Here is a 19,164-nt window from a genome sequence, read left to right as displayed (position 1 = left end):
TATATATATATATATATATATATATATATATATATACTATCAACTTGTAAGCATCTCACTGTAAAAGCAAAGATACTGAATACTATCACTAATTGACTATTTCCTCAATAAAATCTGACAGTTTCAGAAGTAAGTGGCTAATAAGATAATTATTATCATTAACTGCACAAACAAGTTCATTTAATTAGTCACATAATGAGGGTTGTCCAAAATGTTTGTCAAGTATGTAACTGAGAGTGACACCAATTTTTCATTTATATCCACGTTATATAACAATCGTCATAATAAATGCTCGAAATATATCACTATGTATTTTATATATCTATGTATTAAATGTAAATTGAATTACGGATTCTCATTCTTCGGATTTCCTATATTATTGTATTAAACGTTTTTTTAAAGTACGTACCTAAATGAGACATATTCAAACAAAATATTATGAGTATGAAGGTGAAATTCTTTATACTTAACATAGTCAATGTACAAATTTTCACGAGATTCTTTAAAGTTTTGCGCAATATACATTTCCAGTCTGTTACGGAAACACACCTCTAAAATAAAACATTTTTTTACGTACATAATTTCTCATATTGAACCTTATTTCTCTTAATTCACCAGTGATTTATTCATTGATAAAAAAGGAAGGTTTGTAAAATCTTATACGATTTATTATTTTCTAAATAAAAAATAGAATTGTCAGAAAGACTAATATTTCTTAGTTAATGTTGTAATCTTGTAATGGTTATTGGAAGCGTATAAATCATATTTAATGCGCAATCTCCGGCGATAGACGGTTCTGGTAACAGTACTTGCTATGAACCAAAGATTTGTTCCAAGCTATTAAAAAACCGTCCTGGGTATGGTGACGATTCTGCGTAATAGAGATTATTCTATTACGTATTATTCTAGGATATATCTAGTCTAATATATATATTTTTTAGACTATAACGTCTCACAATTATTAATATGTGTAGTACTTTTAGTCTATGCCTATAATGTGCAATAGTCAATGAATAAATTTAATCGGAGATAGTATGAGTTTGTGTTCATAAAACCAGGGTTAGTGGAATCCAAGTGCTACAGAGAATAAGCACGCCAGTTTAACTGCAAGTTCTTAGGACAAAAAGAAATTGAGAAAGCGGTTCCCCTTGTATGACTAACAAGTAGGAGATGTACTCATTTCTAAATCAATATTGATCGAGTCACGTTAAAGCCTTTCTACTCAATCAATAGTAAATATATGATCTTGTGTGCTTTTGACTTGCCTACATCAACTTAGATAACTACCAAATGTGTCCTTTATTATTATTGTCAGCCTATCCTTTAGATTTACATAGTTGTGCATTCTTATTTCGTTCGTTTTTGTAAAATTGTACGATTAGAGAGAGACCAATCATATAGCATTTCTTATTATCTCTATATTTTATACCTATCTATTTTCTTCGTTATCTGTTCTTTTCGAACATTAAAAACTTTTACTGTAAAAACAGTTTTGGTGAACTATATTCGTCATTTTAAAATAGATAATTGTTTAGTAATGAGATTTATATCACTTTTCTCTAATCGTATCATTATTGAGAATTCTCGTAAACAGTATATTTTTGATAATCATAAATAACTACAATCTACAAGTATAAATTAAAACTTTGATACAAGCCAATTATAATTATTTATAGAATCAGTTTGTGAAAATCACTTTTTATATTTTGACGACGAGGTTCAGTTATTTCAAGAGGTATACTGCATTTTTAATATTTTTTATAGTAATATACTTACTTCAACATCAGTGTTTAGGCATTTAGGGAAATTTTTGAACTGTTTGTCATAGCAATTCGCTGTTTTCATTTTATGAACTCTTGCTATAACACATTTTGGTTCTCTCCGACAATCCACATCTGCAGCACGACAGGAAAATACATGTAGAGTGAAAAGCCATAAAATTTCCAATTTCATATCGAATACTGATTAGAGCTGCAAATAAATGTACGATGCGCTTTAAAAATTATGAAACAAATTAAAAAACCGTTTTTTTATTTATATTTTATATATAGTTTATAAACTTCTGAGGAATGGTTAGTTGTATCAATATTCCGTATGGTATAACTCAAAAGATGGCACAGTGTAGCGTATCTCAACATTTTTGAACAAACATACAACTGGATATTGGATAAAAGATAGGATGACAAAAACATAGTAGAAGGTATTACTAAAGTTAATATTTGAAAATGCCTCTTTTTACTAAACCGTTATATTCCTACATCCATGTCAATATTCTCAAAAATTAAAGTTCCTTGCTTTCGAATTAAGCTCATATTTTTTACATACCTTGTATGCTCAACAAATAATATCTATCAGTAGTATTTAAAGTTCAAGAACATATAGAACGTCTTATAAAGAATATTTTTTCATACAACTAAGAATAAAAAATATTTTGATTGTCTTGAAGGCGCCTTTGTAAACTAGAAGTTTATTTTGCAAGGATAATTTGGACTTACGTCCTAGTAACTAATAGTGTTTACTGAATTTAATTCCTAGCTGTTTCCTTTTGGTAACGACATGTGTTTTCCAAGTGAGTCCTTTATCTAGATGGATACCCAGGTACTGTAACGCTCTAGGTCTAGCTCCTCTGCATTCTGTGAAGGTAGCTTGGAATGATTTTGCTCCATTCATTTTGATTCTTCAGATTCTTATCCAGTCATTTATTTTGTTAAGATGTTGTTGTACCCTACTGCTACGGTAGAGTTTATGTGGATTGCCAATATTGCTTTGTCGTCATCAAATGATGCGGTAGTTATAATTCTACTTGTTAGAAGATTAGCAGTAGACAATAAGAAAATAATACCACTCCCGGGCACTCCCGATTTTACTGAAAAAAGTTTTTGCTACTTGACTGCTAATTCTATATCTGCTCTTGTTTTTCAGCGGAATACTGAGGTTTATATTTTCTTCAATTATCTGATAACCAATGAACGGGTATAAATAATTAGTACTGACTATCTTTAGTCCAAAATGTCCCTCCATTGAAAAATTACATTACAATAGAAGTAGTTTAGAAAACACAAATAATAATCCAAATGCTGTAATTTAATTATTGTAAAAATTTCAACAAATGAACCAAGTCCACTACTGAACTTCAAAATAAATGAAAATTCCAGCAATTAATTCCCAAATTTCTGACTCACATATTTAAGACATTGTATATGCTATTAATAATAACTTGTTAAAAGTTCCTATAATTAAACACACGATAAAATTGTTGTTTAAGTATTCAGTAGAAATTTTCGAATTCTGAAAATAAATGATTATCTTAACATTATGAGTTAGTGAGTTTATGTCATCAAATATTAATGATTGCATTACATTCTCTAATGTGTAAAATTCAACAAGATGTACTCACAAAGAGGTTGTTTTATCAATGATTAAAAAATCAAACTCATTATATTTACCAAAATAAGCTAATTTAGTAACGAATTAACTGACGATAACATTCTGTTTTCTAGCGTATCTACGTGTAATGGTGAGGTAGATTTGACAAAATTGTCGATATTGGGAAGATGTAGAAAGACCATGCTCGACGTCTACAAAAATTCAATTTGTTAGCAGATATTGTAAGAAAACAAGTTATAGAGCCAATATTCTTAAGGAGTTTTTCAATGTAATATAATATTTGGAATTTTTGCAAGAATTGGTGCCACAATCCGCTACTTTGTTTCCGAACGTATCTGGTTTTAACAATTGGAGTAGTTTATCGAAATTTAACAAAAACAATCAAATCAAACTTTTGGCAAATCAAACTTTTGGCAAACCAATGGTAATGAAATAACGTTTATTAAAAGTATTTTAATATTTTAGAGGTACTGTTTTCGTGACAAGCATACCTTTGAATGTTATATATTTTAATAATTTTTTCGAACATCTGTCAAAAAATATTGAATTCAATATGGTTTTCAAACACTAGAATTTAATATGGACTTCTGTCTCGTGAAAATCGTTTCCAAATGGTTTCCGCAAATTATATATCAAAACTTCGAATTTGGATTTTTAAAAACAAAAATTACAATTACAATATATGTTTATTAAGCAACGTTAGAACAAAGAATGAATTGTGAAAAGAAATACAGTTTTTATTATCTTCTATTTGTTATATGCTGTTAGCTATTACTTCATATGTAACTCCTTCCCTCTAAGATGAGAACATAATGGAGTGGTGTTCGATTTTGGACTCTTCTGGGTATTCTTCTATTGAATTTTCTTTCTTTTTTTGGTTTTTACAGAGTTTTCTTGATTTTTTTCTTAAAAATCCATCCCAGTATTAATAAAATTATGGCTAGTAAAGATACGCTACCAGAAATTTTGGAATAGTGGTTGGATTTTGGAATTTTTAGTGGTATAAATTGCTTCGTCATTCTGCTTATTTTGTGAATATCTTCTAAATTGATTTTTTCCATTTTGGGTGTTTCGTATTCTACAGTCATATCGTACTTTTCCGTAATTAGTTTGGGAAGAAGTAGTAGCTTTCCTCGCTGTATTTTGACGTCATTGAAGATTTTTTTTGCGTTGATTTCTATTTGACATGACTTTGGTATTTTTATTAGTGTAGGTTTTTTTTACTTCTAGGTATTTGTCTGTGTGGCATTTGGAAAAAACTTTTTCCGTTTTTACTGGAATAATAATTATCTCGTCTTGTGTGATTTGTTCAGTAAGTAATTCTTCTAATTTTGAATTAATTTTTTGGCAACTTTTAGTTGATTGGTTTTCGAGGAGCTGCAGGGTGCAATTGTCGTCAGGAGAGTGGTTTTCGATGCAGAAATATACATTTTCTAGTAGTGGACAGATTTCTTCTATAAATTGGTGATTCGAGTTATTTCGTGCCTGATAGGAATATTTCAGGGAGAATATTTGGTTGTTTTGAATGCTGGGGAAGAGGTGATATAATTTAAGGACTTCGGCTTTGATAATTGGTATATGTATAGCAAAAATTAATTTATTATTAGCAAACGAAACTTGAGTGCCTAAAAATTGGTAGTATGTTAGAATGTTTTTAAATTTTGTAATTTGGTTGTCCGGGCAAATTTTCCTTAAATATTCTATCGTTTTTTGTAACTCTTGACTAGGGATAATAGAAGGATGAAGTGTGTTTAGTTTTGCAAAAGCTATGGAATCTTCCAAATTATCTAAGAATGTGATAACATTTTTACAATCTAGATTTATTTGTGAAATGATTGCTTGAAAGGTTAAATACTCGTGTGATTCGGTGATTGATTTTTGCACCCTGATTTGAAATTTTTCGAGAGAATTTGCAAATTTTTCTTGATTTTTTGCTAAGATGCGAATTGTTACATTGTAATTTTTTATAAGATTCTTGGAAAGTTTATTTCCGTAATCATATTTGTTGGTTTGTTTCTAGAATTTTTATTTTTATTTTATCATATCTATTACCGTCATCGGTATCAAGTGTACCAAACAACCATTTTTATATAAGGCATTATATGAGATTTCATTAGTAGCATTTCTCACTTCTAAATTATTTTTTATAATGAAAAAATGTTTTTCAATGTTGAACAATTGTTTAATAATAGGTTCTAAATTTAAATAATGTATAAAGGTATGTTTACTATATATGAGACGTGCGTCTCCTAATTGTATCGGCAATAAAGGATTATCGATAGTAGTTAGGTCTATGTCTTCCGTAGCGTTACTCTTGTGCAGTTTTTGTATTGCAAGAAGTGCTAGGAATATTATTTTCATCTGCCCCATCTTCCTGAAAAATTTGTTTTTTATTAGTTTTGGGTTTTCTTGCACTTGCTTTGTGATAAATGTTTTTATCTGTTATCAATTTATTTTTTGTCTGAGCTAATATTTTTTTCGAATTTTGTTTCTTGTTTTTGTACGAATATAGGCTACTTTTCGTTTTTATAGTCAGGGGCTTCGGTGCGCTTTTCGTTTCTATCATTAATAATCTTTTCTTTTATGGTTTTATTAGTCTCTGTTATATTTTCGTAAAGTCTTGTGGTTGCTTGTTTGTGAGCTTATACATAGTCTGAAATTATTATGTAATCATTAAGGTTAAACAGGTTTGTTTCATTTATGTGTCCCTTTGTTACTTCAAATGGTGTATATTTGGTGACACTATGAATTGAGTTGTTATACCCAGGTATGGCCCGTTTTATCAATTGATCTGATGTGAGACTTCGAATTTGTTCCCTTAAACATCGTACATGTTCCATAAGTGTTGAATGAAACCTCTCCATGGGGCTATTTGAATTGCTGTTTCTAGCAGTTGTGAAGTGAAGTTCAATTTTGTAAAGTTCGCAAAAGTTTTCAAGATCTTTATTTTTAAATTCCGTACCCGAATCTGCTGTTATTTTTATGGGCAATCCATGGTGTGTTATAAAATTAAATAAGCATTCTACTATAGATATTTTGTTTACAGCTGATAGAGGGTAGGCTTGGCCGTATCGAGAAAATGTATCTATTACGGTTAAGTAAGTGTTTCCTGAAATTTGAAAACAATCAATATGAATATGTTGAAAAGGACGTGAAGTAGTTGATGTTAGGTTGAATTTTATTACTGGTGGGTTTCGATCATATTTGTTTTTTTGACAAATTTCGTAATTATTCACATATTCTATAATGACATCGGACATTTTTGGCCAATAAAATCGTTTACCAAGTGCTATTTTCATTTCGTTTATACCGCGGTGGCAAATTTTCGTTTCATGATAAAATTTGAGTTTCTCTACTTGTGCTTCTTTAGTTTGTAAATCTTCTAAAACGGTGTTAGTTTGTATAATTTTGAAAGCAAAATTATTGAAGTACGATTGCATCGTAGTCGTGAAGATTCTAGGTAAATCGCGGTGTTTGAAATAAATAGCGTATTTTTTGTTTGCGACGATATGTTCTTTTACAAAATTTATTATTTGGATGGAAGAAATCTTTGAAGGTAGTGTAATATATAATCTAGTATTGTCGAAAATTTGGGCAATGATGATGATGATGATCGATTCTATTTCTCCAGTTGCTATGAATATTTGGTTATTGTATGTGTTTAATACTCTTTCAGAAATTGGAATAGAAAAAATAGGATTCTCTGTCGACGTATGTTGAGTTTCAATGTCAGATTCCGAGTTTGAATCTTGAGGTCTGTCTGATTCTTTTTGTATGCCTCGAACTATATTTGATTCTTGATTTACGGTGTTAGTGGGTCCTATATTATTCGGTATTTCCTCGAGGTCAGGACTGGAGAGTGGAGGAATTTCGTCAGGATTTTGTAGGAAGTTTTCTATTATTTCATCCGCATCTCCTACGTTATTTATTATTGATTCATTATCCATAGCATTTCAATTCTATGCATGGATTTCTACTTAGGGCATCTGCGGCTGAGTTCGACGATCCTTTTTTATATTTGATGATTACGTACTCTTCCAATTTCAATCTCCATCTGACTAGCATAGAATTTTGGTCTTTCATGGATAAAAGCCATTGCAGTGGCTTGTGGTCTGAATATATTGTGAATTTCCGGCCGAAAAGATATGGGCGAAAGTATTTGCAGCTCCATACTATTGCTAGGAGTTCTTTCTGGACCGTTGAATAATTTATTTCGGCTGGATTTAGAGTCCTTGATGCATAGCATATAGGGTGGATATTTTGTGAAAGAACTGCGCCTATTGCGTAGTTGGTACTATCTGTTGTTACTTCAAATTCTTTATCGAAATCCGGATAAATTAAAACTGGTTCAGACATTAAAATATTTTTACATGTTTCAAAATAATCTATAAATTCTTTTGTGTGTATTACTTTTTCGTTTTTCTTCGGGCATTTAGTCATAGGTTTTGTGATTTTAGCAATTTTTTTTTATTTACGGTAGTAACCTAATAATGGTAGAAAAGATTTTATTTCTTTTTGTGGTTTTGGTAAGAGAAAGTTCTTAATAGTTGAGATTTTTTTTGGGTTGGGTTTTATCCCGTCTGTTGTAACTATATGACCTAGAAATTCTACCTCTTTTCTTAAGAATTCCGATTTGTCTAATTGAATTTTAAGTTTCGCTTCACGTAGTTTTGAAAAAACAAGTTTTAAATTTTGAAGATGTCCGGTACTGAATATTATTATGTCGTCCATATAGACCATACACACTTTATTTTGGAGATCTTTTAAAATTTCATCCATGACACGTTGAAATGTGGATGGCGAGTTTCTTAACCCAAACGGTATTCTAAGAAACTCATAATGGCCGTTATCGACAGTAGAAGCTGTTTTTGGTATGGAATTTTTGTCCATTTGGATTTGATGAAAACCAGCCCAAAGGTCAATAATTGAAAAAAAATTTGATCTTCCCAGTTTGTCGAGAATCGAATTAATATTTGGTATCGGATATCGATCTGGGATCGTTTTTTCATTGAGTTTCCGATAATCGATGACTAGACGATATTTTTGTTTCCCTGATTGGTCTTCTTTTTTATTGACTATCCAAATAGGGGATGACCATGGTGAAGTTGAGGGCCGTATTATGCCTTTATCCAATATTTCATTTATCTGGTTATTTATTTCCTGTTTATGAATATAGGGATATCTGTACGATTTACAATGTATAGGAATTTCGTCAGTCGTTTTAATTTCGTGTTTTGTTCTTGCCGTGAAAGATAATTTATCATCCGGTTTGAAGAAGATGTCTGAAAATTTTCAAATAAGCTTTAAGATTTCAATTTTTTCTTCCGCGTTCATATGGTTTGTTCTAATTGATTGTGATATATCCATATTTTTCTTATTTATTATTGTCTTCGTTATTTAAGTTATGAAAGAATTAATATTAAAAGTATCATAACTAGATTTTTCAAATGACTCTACCTCTAAAGGTTCTTTAAGATTAACTGAAATTATTCAATCTATTTTATTTTGGATTTCTACAAGAGCAAATCTGTTTCTGGCATCAGTCAAAATTTGCGGTATATACAATGGTCCTATTTTACCTTCATTTATCAGTATTTCTCCATTAAAAATAGAAACAGGTAACTTCTTTAGAATTTTTTGTTGTGGTTCTACTGAGAATAATATATTTGAGTTTTCTTTCCGTTTATATCTGAGAGGTATCTCAGTATTTGGTCCTATTAATTTGTTATTTATAAGTTCAATATTAAAGTTCATATTTCTTAAATCATTTAGTCCTATAATGCCAACGTGAAAATGAAATAATAGAAAGGAGATGAAATAGTTTAGATTCTGAAATTTAGGAAATGCTCTAAGTGTTGATTGATATACAATATCTTGACTACCCAAAGCTGTCTTAATTTGTGTATTGATTCGATTAACGGAATTTGGATAAGTTTTTTCTCTAATATCAGATTTAATAATTGAACGTGAACTACCGGTATCTATAAGTAATTTTAATTTGGAATTATTAATTTCTATGTAAGGTATTGCGTTTTCTGATGAAATGTTAATTTCTACTAAGGTGTTCCTTGTTGTTGGCTCGTTTGGATAAAATTTTCATTTTCTGTCTTGTCATAGTTATAGTACGTTTGATTTTGGTTATTATCGTCCGTATTCTGATTCTGATAATAATGTTGTTCGTCTGATTGGTCGTAGTCGTTTGTGAATAGCTATTCGGAAGTAAAATTTGAATTCTGTCCAGAATTTCAAAATTGTTGATTTCGATTATAATTGTTATTATTTGGCCATCTTTGTCTTTGTGATAATGTGGAAAAACTTCTTGAAGTCGTTGGCATAGGTGTTGGTTTAGGAAGTTGGTGTATGGGTTTTTGGTTTGGTCTGAAAACGTTTTGTGGAGGTCCGAATACTTGTCTGTTCGTCGGGTATCCTCTGGGGAGCATTTGTCTAGGTTGTATATTAATAGGTTGACTGGGGAATTGATTAACTGGTTTATTATTGTCAACGGAATGATAGGGTTGTTGGAAAGAGGGTTTTGTTTGGTTTTCAGGATAATATCTTGGTTGTGAATAAGGTTATCGATAATTACTATTAAATCTGGACGTCGTTGCTCGGTTATTGTCATTTAGATCGCCATATAATTTTTCAAAGTTTTCAAATTCATTCAGATAGGCCATTGCATCTTCTAGTGAGGCTGGATTTTTAAGATGCAAGTTATTTCTTAAGGTACCACTACAACCTGCTATAAAAGTACTAAGTGCAGTTTTATCATAATGGTTTATTTGGTACACTTTCTCCGCGTTAGCTATGTTAGGATTATTACTAATTTTCTGCGCTATACTACTTCTTAATAATTGAATTCGACTTCCAAAGTTCATCAATGTTTCGTTCCTAAATGGTTTCATTCTAGTGAGTTCTTGTACTAAACAGTCAATATTTCTACGATCAGCGAAACATTGAATCAGGGCTTCTTTCAATCTCGGCCAATCTGTTAACTCAGCACGATTACCTAAATATTTCCGCTTTGTCTATACTGAACTTGAACTGATTGGAATATGTGTTTAGATAATTGTGCATCATCAAATTACCGATAATCATTAATAAGGTCTTCACACCTAATTAGAAATGTATTTAACGTGTTACTGTTACCGTCATAAGTTTTAATGTTATCAATTCTAGACTTTAAAAGATCCCAGTACATCTCAGGCATATTTAAAGTTGATTTTATTGATTTGAAAAAATTAGTGAATTCTTTATTAGTATTCCGTTGAGTTTTAATATTATTTTTGTTATCTAATCCTATATTTGAAATTCCCTTAATTATTTCAACAATATAGCTCATGACAATAATTTAAAATTAATGTTTATAAGCAATTTATTCGCAATGAACAAAATTTAACTATCTTGACCAAAATCCTTATACAGAGGGGTTTAGAAGGGTAAAAAGGAAAAGGCACTTACAGATTGTTCGTCGATTCGAGCGCTCTGCTTTTCTGGTCCTTTTTCTTGATTCCCTGCTCCTGTTGCCACAACGAAAGTTTATAAGTTCGTAATACGCACTTAAGGTGTAGAAACTCCAAGATCCCGAATTTCACTTCCGATACAATGCGAAACTGTTCACTTCCGAAACCCGTGCGTATCCTACTCACTGCGCCAATTATATATTAAAACTTGGATTTTTAAAAACAAAAATTACAATTACAATATATGTTTATTAAGCGACCTTAGAACAAAGAATGAATTATGAAGAGAAATACAGTTTTTATTATCTTCTGTATTTCCGCGAAGTCATCATATTTGTTATATGCTGTCAGCTGTTTTTGGCGACCTTTTTCAACCATAATGGAGTTGTGCTCATATTTGAATTAAATGTATGATTCATATATGTTTGCGAAAACGTTTTATCTCTTTATATAGTTGGTCTTTTCATATTTTTAGTTGCTTTCTAAATCTTATGGTGTCCATGAAATATATTAATAATGACCATTGATGAGGTTCTCAAAGATTTAATCTAGGACACTGTGCTTTGCTCAATAGTTGCCTACTATTTATTAACATATTAATTATTAACATATTCCCTAAGAGTAATTGAATTAATTTTCTTAAAGACGCAACTACATCAACTGTTACATAGATCTCCATTATTTTTCTTTTTGGTGTTAGGTGTTATATTGCTTAGATAGTTACGATTCACTACTTATTTCAGAATAAGGATAATTTAGTTACTATGAGAAAAATCCCATTCTAATTAACAGTGATTTTCTTATTCAATATTGGGAATAATAACAAAGTTGGTATACATCCAGAAAAATTCAATATTTTTTAAAACAATGCATTGGTTATTGTTTCAGCATTTAACAAGGAGTGATCAAAATGTTTCAGGGATACAAACGTATAGATATTGTTGAACAAATCCATTCAATTGCTCTATTTGTGCAAATGACTAATGAAACAAGTATTACTTGTTCGACGAGCCTTATTTGAGACACACCTTTTCGTTTATTCAATAAGCAAATGCATTCTTCTGTTTTTTTTTAATAACAATAGTTTTTTTCAAATAACAATAAAGTTGTTACAGAATAGAAATCGAATTGAATTAGTACCATGTACCGTTTCAGTACTTTTTTATGATATCAATATAGGTGCTCAAGAGTCGAAATGCTATTCATCAATAAAATAGAAGATTAACAATAGAAAAAATAGGTTGACTCCTAAAGTTGGGAAGAAATAAACTAGTATTATATTTTGAAATTTATAATAAATATAATTGAAACTAACTTCAAAATCAGTTAAAAAGTGTTAAAGCTTCTTTATTTTATTACATACTTTGTTTTTTTTTGTTTGAGAGGAATCTGCAATCTTCCGACACAATTTTGATTTCAATTCAATAGTACATAAACACCTCAAATCCCTTGCAAACTTACTCATAATGAATTATTTCTAATTTTGAATAAAAAAGCTCACTATAGCCGCAATAATTAATCAAAATAAGCACTATAATTTCAACCTGAAAATAAATATTTTTGCAAAAATACGTTAATTTTAAAGCTTCATTTTAAGCCTTTTATATTTAATACTTAATATACATATATCATATGTTTAGGATTGATTCTACCTTGAGACAATTTTAATTTATTCAACAGACGTTCTGAAAACAAAACATTCAAAAAAACATTTTCACATAGTGATATTCTTTTTCCCAATTATCTTGCAAGAGTATTGGGAAAAAGTTGATTTTTTTATTACATGTACATTGTAATTGTTTCTCATTAGAATGTGATCTAATACATTTAGTAATGAATTTTTAATTATGAGTGTTGGTCAGCGACCTTTTTTATCTCTTGAATCAATTTTTGTTCACTTCGTCTGCACCTGAATATATTTTAATTTTTGAATTCGGATCTGACTTTCAAAACTGTAGAATTTCAAATTGATTATAGGATTTACTAAGGAATTCAGGAGTTATCCCGAATTTGAAATCTAAGTTGACCAATCTGGTCAACAATGATTACATATTTGGTTCTTGTAGTTAAAAATACCGTTTTTATTGGTTATTGCAAAAGACACAAAATTTTTAAGATTTTTTTTTTAATTACATCCTTTTGAATTCGCCTTTAATTTAAAAGTCGCGAAACTCAATTACCCTTCATCAAGTTACGATAGTTAAGTTACGAAATATTTAAATTTGTGACAAACAAATGTGAATCACCTGGATCTCTTTGGAAATATATGCTGTAAAGCATTTGGTGCATAAATTTTTAGTACTTCAAAAATACTCTTAGATCATATCCATGGACAGTCAATCTCGTTGTGCTACATTTAAAAGAAAAAAGCGTTTCCATAGACTATTATTAACTTGACAGTTTCACAATTCTAAAAGTTCTAACATTACTAAAAGTCTTACTCTAGTATAACTTTAACGCATTTCTACTTGTAAATAAACTTCTAAGATACTTCTGCCAACTGCATCTGAAAGGAATCATTCTGGGAGTAACATAATCATAAAATACTACATAAAATTGCATAGGAAGCTCAAACGAGATAAATCTGCTTTATGAGGAAATGAATCTTCATTCTACGAAATAATCTTTCCCGAAGCTGTGTTGTTCATATTGATATTTTCACTAATTTACTTTATCTCACGTATATCCATATTTTTCGAAAAAAAAAAACATTTCATAGAAAGCGATTCTACAAAATAAGCACTGTCTTTAATTAGACCCTCCATACTCACATTCTGTCCTATATACAAAAAAAATATGGGTTATCGAACTATACCAAACAATAAAGCTGTAGCATTAGTTAAGGGACACAGGAAGCTGTTATTAACATCTTAATTCAATGAAAAATGAACGTCTCGCGGTGAAATTTCGAATGCTTTCAATTCACTAATTATTGTTGCATTGCCAAACGTAGTCAACTCGATGGTCATTCGTAGGTTAATTGTAAATCGTCTATTATTTCTTTATTTTTCATTTATTATACGTTACAATGGTATGAAATTTATTGTGTAAACAAATAATTATCATATGAAGTAAATATGTAAATATTCCAATTAACAACAATATATTCATTCCGAATATATGTCAAATCTACGATGTGTCGTTTTTCATATATACCTTTTAATAAATAATTGCCAACCTACTGAGAAATATTTTCATCCAACATATGTAATCCAAGAATAAAGCACTATTTAAATCTTAAGAGCTTCACTTTTAACAGTTGCTGAGCTAGAATGCCTTTCCTTTGTTAATAATATCGCTTGAATATTCAATATTACGTAGATCGTAGAACTGTTGCTTTCCTTAGTGTCGAGTAAATGTTTCAATTAAAGTCAAGAGTATTGTTCTTACTTGGTATGCCCGTCTGAAAGTTTCATGAATACTATCAATTTTTTTCGGCGTTCTGTCAATTAGCAGCATTTCATTCTTATTAGAATACGAATCCAAGATATTTTGTTATTATAGTTTTCTTATGCGTCTAATACTTGTATATGGCATGTTGTCGAGCTTTATTATACATTTATATAAAGTGCCATATTCGATATTATTGTTTTTCCAAGTTGCTATACCATCTTGAAGCTTTTTTTCTAACGTTGCAAATCCCTAAGAAGCAAGGCACTCTTCCTCGTATATATACTCAGTGTCATAGAAATCCGAGCATCAAATATTATATACAAAATACAGAACAGAATTCCAGCACTATCACTTGTTTTCGTGTTTTTATTAATTTTTTTTACTGTAAATACTGAACGAACTGAAAATTATTGGAAGATAACTAAAGAAGGCCGAACAAGAAGAGAGTGGCACAGGACGAGTGAGCAGAACAGAGTTTCGCCCAAAATTATTAGCTCCAAGGGATCGCCAATGCGAAATATTTTGGAAGGATAACAAGGTTTGGACATGGTACCAAAACGACTAGCAAATAACTATCCTCTTGATGAATCCTGATTCTGTCTAGATATGCATAACGGTCGAACGAGGATAAGAAGGATAAGAGGCGAACGTCCTATCCCTCCGCGTTCAAATTCATCTCTTACCATGGCCTCCCATGTTCATCAAATTTATCCCTAACTGTGATACATAATCGGTAGAAGATGGCTCTGATGGCTTTTCGAAATGCCCCAGGAGCATATTGATCACCTGATTGTGAATGCTTAGATACATTAAGGAGTGAGGCTTGAACCGATTATTAAAAGTTTATAAACAAAAACGTTCATCGTCCTCACACAATGGGAGTAAATACTACAAGAATTATAACTAAATCATTAATTAGTTCTTGCAGTGTGATTATGAAATAAATGAGTCTGCTGCCAAAATGGCAACAGGCTGTACAACCTGTAAATTCATTTATCAACAACGTCATATAGTTACTTTTGTGTATGTACTTTACAATATTGCATTCTACTATTTTCTTTCTATACCAAATGTCTGAAGAAAAGTTTTCCAAAAAAATTCCAATTAGGTTGGTAGTTAGGTAACTCTTTAAGAAGTATTAGCCCCACAAATTCACAATCCGCCCCTGAGTATATGTTTTAGATTATAAAATCATATTGTACTAATCGAGCTATTAGTATAGTAAACAAAAGATAAATAATATCTCTCTATTGTTCTGATATCATGAACTTCTTCAAACATCATTTTTCAAAGTCCTGCTGTGTTTACAATATGAAATATTCTTTACTTCATTTACTGAATCATATAGTCGAATTCACGCAATTTCCGAAAAAAATACGCAGAATAAGTTTTGAGCAACGATTATTTCCTAATTATACTAAACTACTTCTATACATTTTTGAATAACCAACACCAGTTCTGCTTTTATTATTTAATCAGTACGCAATGTCCGAATAAGAGAAATTTGAAAATGTTATTTGAATAATACATTTTATTTGGATGTTGATAAATACAACAACAAATAAAACTTTCTTGTTAGGCAAGTATCTAAAAATTATTTAATCAGACAAGAGCTTGAATGATGGCACTTAGAAATGCAGATGACATATTTTCTATGAGAACATCATCCATTAATATATTTTTTATTGTATAAATGTGAAATAAATCCTTGTATAAATGCAGAAATATCGGGAGATGCAATTCTAAATGGTCTTTCTAGTATCTCTTGCCCACTACATTGTCTATAAATATTATCAGCCAACTGAAACTCTTTTCTACGGAATTGTTTTTGCAAAATTGTAGTCTTAGCTGCTAATTTGAAAACTCCATCATCAGTCGTTTAAACAACGGCATTACGTTTAATTGTACTAAATCGATATTGGTACAAGGACATTGTCGCTAGCAGAACAAGTTTCAACTTTCCATTTGATTGTACGAACATAACATCTAATTATAATATAGGAACGTTGGAAAAAAAACTTTAAAATCCTGCAATTTTCTTACTGTTTTCGGAAGGTAGCGAGAATTTGCCCATTGCACTGTGAGCAGTTTTCCACAGTAGCCATAGGTGTGTGACACACAATATATGACAAACGTTTGATTTGATTCACTAATATGTTCACAGTTTCTATACTCATAAAGAAATTGGCGCTTCTTCACTTGACATGCTTGCTATTTCTCTATTTTAAATGAAAACAAGCACATCACTATCGTTGTACATATTTTTATCAGTGTCAATGTAAACGTACATTCCATCTTCGACAGTTTCAATTTCTTCTATGAAGCAAAATTACTTCTAAGTTTGGTGGTTTCATTTAAAAATTTTTCGACATCATCTTCGATTTCCAGTGGATCGTTTAGATCTTGTAGTATATAAATATTCTTTATACTATCGTTCTGGGCGCACCCAAACATATCGAACGAGATTCGCATTGTCGTAGATTCTTTTTCAATTTCTAGTTAAATTTGTTTATACACAGATAATAATTAGTACTTTCGAAACTGTATACATCAAAAATATTAATCTAAACTGAGAAGATTATTTCCATGTTTAAAAATCCTCTTACTTATGGGGAATGTGGAAAATGTACAAAAAAACGTCAACAATATTCAATGACAAATATAGGAATAATAATCAGTATTGTATGTCCTAGAATTAGTTCCAAACTTTAGGACATCTGGTTCCGTTGCTAAGAAAAAATACTCGCCGTGTTTTGGATAAAGCAGCACAAATAAAGTTTCATGCATATTTACACATCTCGTTTTTTCTTAAATAGTCATGTTATCAACAAAAATTGTCGTTACTGGATGGATGAAAATCTGTAGCTTTTTAGGTAAGGTCACATACAGTGATTAAAGAATTGAACTTGTGAACTGGTAATCATGTGAATATTGGACCTTTACTTATAGAGGAAACTCTAAGTGGGGATGTCTAGTTAATAATGTTTGGAAGAATACTAGACGCCCAAAAATCAAATTGATATGGCTACTAAAATGATCTTATTCACAACCAACAAGATGGAACCCCACATTATTGTCTTCCAGTTAGACGGTGACTATATGATAGATTTTCTGACTGGATGGGCGAAGATGAGCCATAAAATGGCAACCATGATCCCTATTGCGCCTATAAATTTCCGATTCCAGAGGAAGCATTTAAATTGTTCCTAAAACGGCCTTGAAATTTGGAAAATTTTTAGATATGAATAAGAGTTATACAGAAATTTAGCCAGAAATTCATTTCTTCAATGTTTAGAAGAATTGCTTGATTTTTACAAAAACACTTAGTGAAAAGATTCAGTTTTTGCTTGTTTGGGTTAGCTTAATTGAAAAGCAGCCTACAAAATATCCCCCTAAAAATAAGTGTGACATGGATTTACATATTTTTAAATTTTCGACATGTACTGTTACTTTTTCAAATCAACAACATGTTTAAATAATTTAACAGAATTTTCAAAGTGAAAATTTTTGGATCGAGTTGTTTAAAAAACTAAGAAACTTAAAAAACTTAAATCATATTTGAAAAGACGGTTGGCCAATGAGGTACAAAATGTAATCGAGTATTTCGGCAGCAATAAATGAAATACAATGGGAAACTATTGACCACTTCAATCTTGAAATGCATCTACAATTTCCCCTTTGGTTACCTTCGATATAACTGTAACGTTGTAATTATTGTTTTAACTACGATTTTAAAGAAAATAAAAAATCTTCCTGTGAGATAGCTTAACTCTTCTTCAAAGTTGAAATAGTGTTGTAGTTCTGTGGAAAGACTGACTGACTTTTTCTGAAAATCATTGTATTATTGTCTGAAGTAGTAATTGTTAATGTGGATCTTCTTTTGTAGATGTAAGAAAACTGCGTCAAGTGACATAGGTAATAAGACTCCAACTTTCAAATATTATTCTTGTTCATTCCAGATTAGATGCATCGCAGTCTCGACTAAAAAAGTCTGCTAAGTTTATTCCTGTGATTTTTGGTGCATATTATGCGTTGCAATCTTGCTGATACATATTGTATGTTTTCCTTGAAGATTTTTCCAAGTGGTATAGTCTGATTCCACAATCAGTTCTTTACCATAAATATATTCGTGAAACTTCTTACATCCAAACTGTATAACGAGTGCTTCTATTTCATTTTGTGAATACTTCTCTTCAGACTTGGTTGATGCTCCTGTTTCATAAGCTACTGGTTGTCTTTGAAGAAGTGCAGCACAAAGATTATTTGAGCTTGCGTCTACATTTAAGCTTCAGGTTTGTTTACATCATAGAGTCTCAATACTTTGGAGAACTTCTTTTATTTTGTTCAGAGCTTCTTCGTTATGAAGTTCCCATATAAAGCTTGTATTTTTGTGTGAAAACTTTCTTAGGGGAAATGTTATATCAGACATCTGTAGCTCTGTTTTGTTCATACTATCTACATTGCTTGTATAGCTTCTTCTTTTTCTGGGTCTGCTTCTAGTCCCTCTAATGAAACAATGTGCACCAAGAATTTTATCCTTTCGGTTTTTTTGTAGTTTTTCTCTACATCTTACACATATAAAAATGTCATCCATTGATACTCTAACATTTCTAAATTCACTGAACAATTCTTTAAAAATTTCTTGGAATATTTGAGGTGTTGATGATACTCCAAACGAAAGCCCTTTGAAAGAATGTTTTTATGTACATCTAAGGATCTATACAGATTCTTATTTTGCCTTACAATTTCCATAGAACTTACAGCAGGGATAGGTTCTGTTTCTGGTTTTATGATGTCTAATTTTACCATTCTGTCAAGTTATTGCCTCACCTCATCTCTTATAGCATGTGGAGTTCTTCTTAATAGTTTAATTTAAGTTTTGGGCTCTCAATTAGGTTAATATCATACTCCTAATCTTTATAAC

At 30.6% G+C, this 19,164-nt stretch overlaps 1 protein-coding gene across 2 annotated transcripts in view; it reads right to left on the bottom strand.

The window, feature by feature from the left end:
* Window positions 1-19,164, bottom strand: part of LOC130451476 (uncharacterized) — a 30,030-nt gene that overhangs the window by 5,296 nt on the left and 5,570 nt on the right. The window contains exons 1-2 of one of the 2 annotated variants that reach the window (XM_056790507.1): window positions 10,846-10,894; window positions 1,777-1,971 (exon numbers count right to left, since the gene is read on the bottom strand). In XM_056790507.1, the coding sequence (XP_056646485.1) occupies window positions 1,777-1,953 (177 nt within the window). In that variant the 5' untranslated portion in view covers window positions 1,954-1,971; window positions 10,846-10,894. Of the gene's footprint in view, window positions 1-1,776; window positions 1,972-10,845; window positions 10,895-19,164 lie in introns of those variants that run through there. The other variant, XM_056790508.1, reaches the window with a different exon arrangement.

Source organism: Diorhabda sublineata, chromosome X (assembly GCF_026230105.1).
Source record: "Diorhabda sublineata isolate icDioSubl1.1 chromosome X, icDioSubl1.1, whole genome shotgun sequence".
In the NCBI taxonomy this organism is placed as follows: Eukaryota; Metazoa; Arthropoda; class Insecta; order Coleoptera; family Chrysomelidae; genus Diorhabda; species Diorhabda sublineata.
This window is presented reverse-complemented; position numbering and strand designations above follow the sequence as displayed.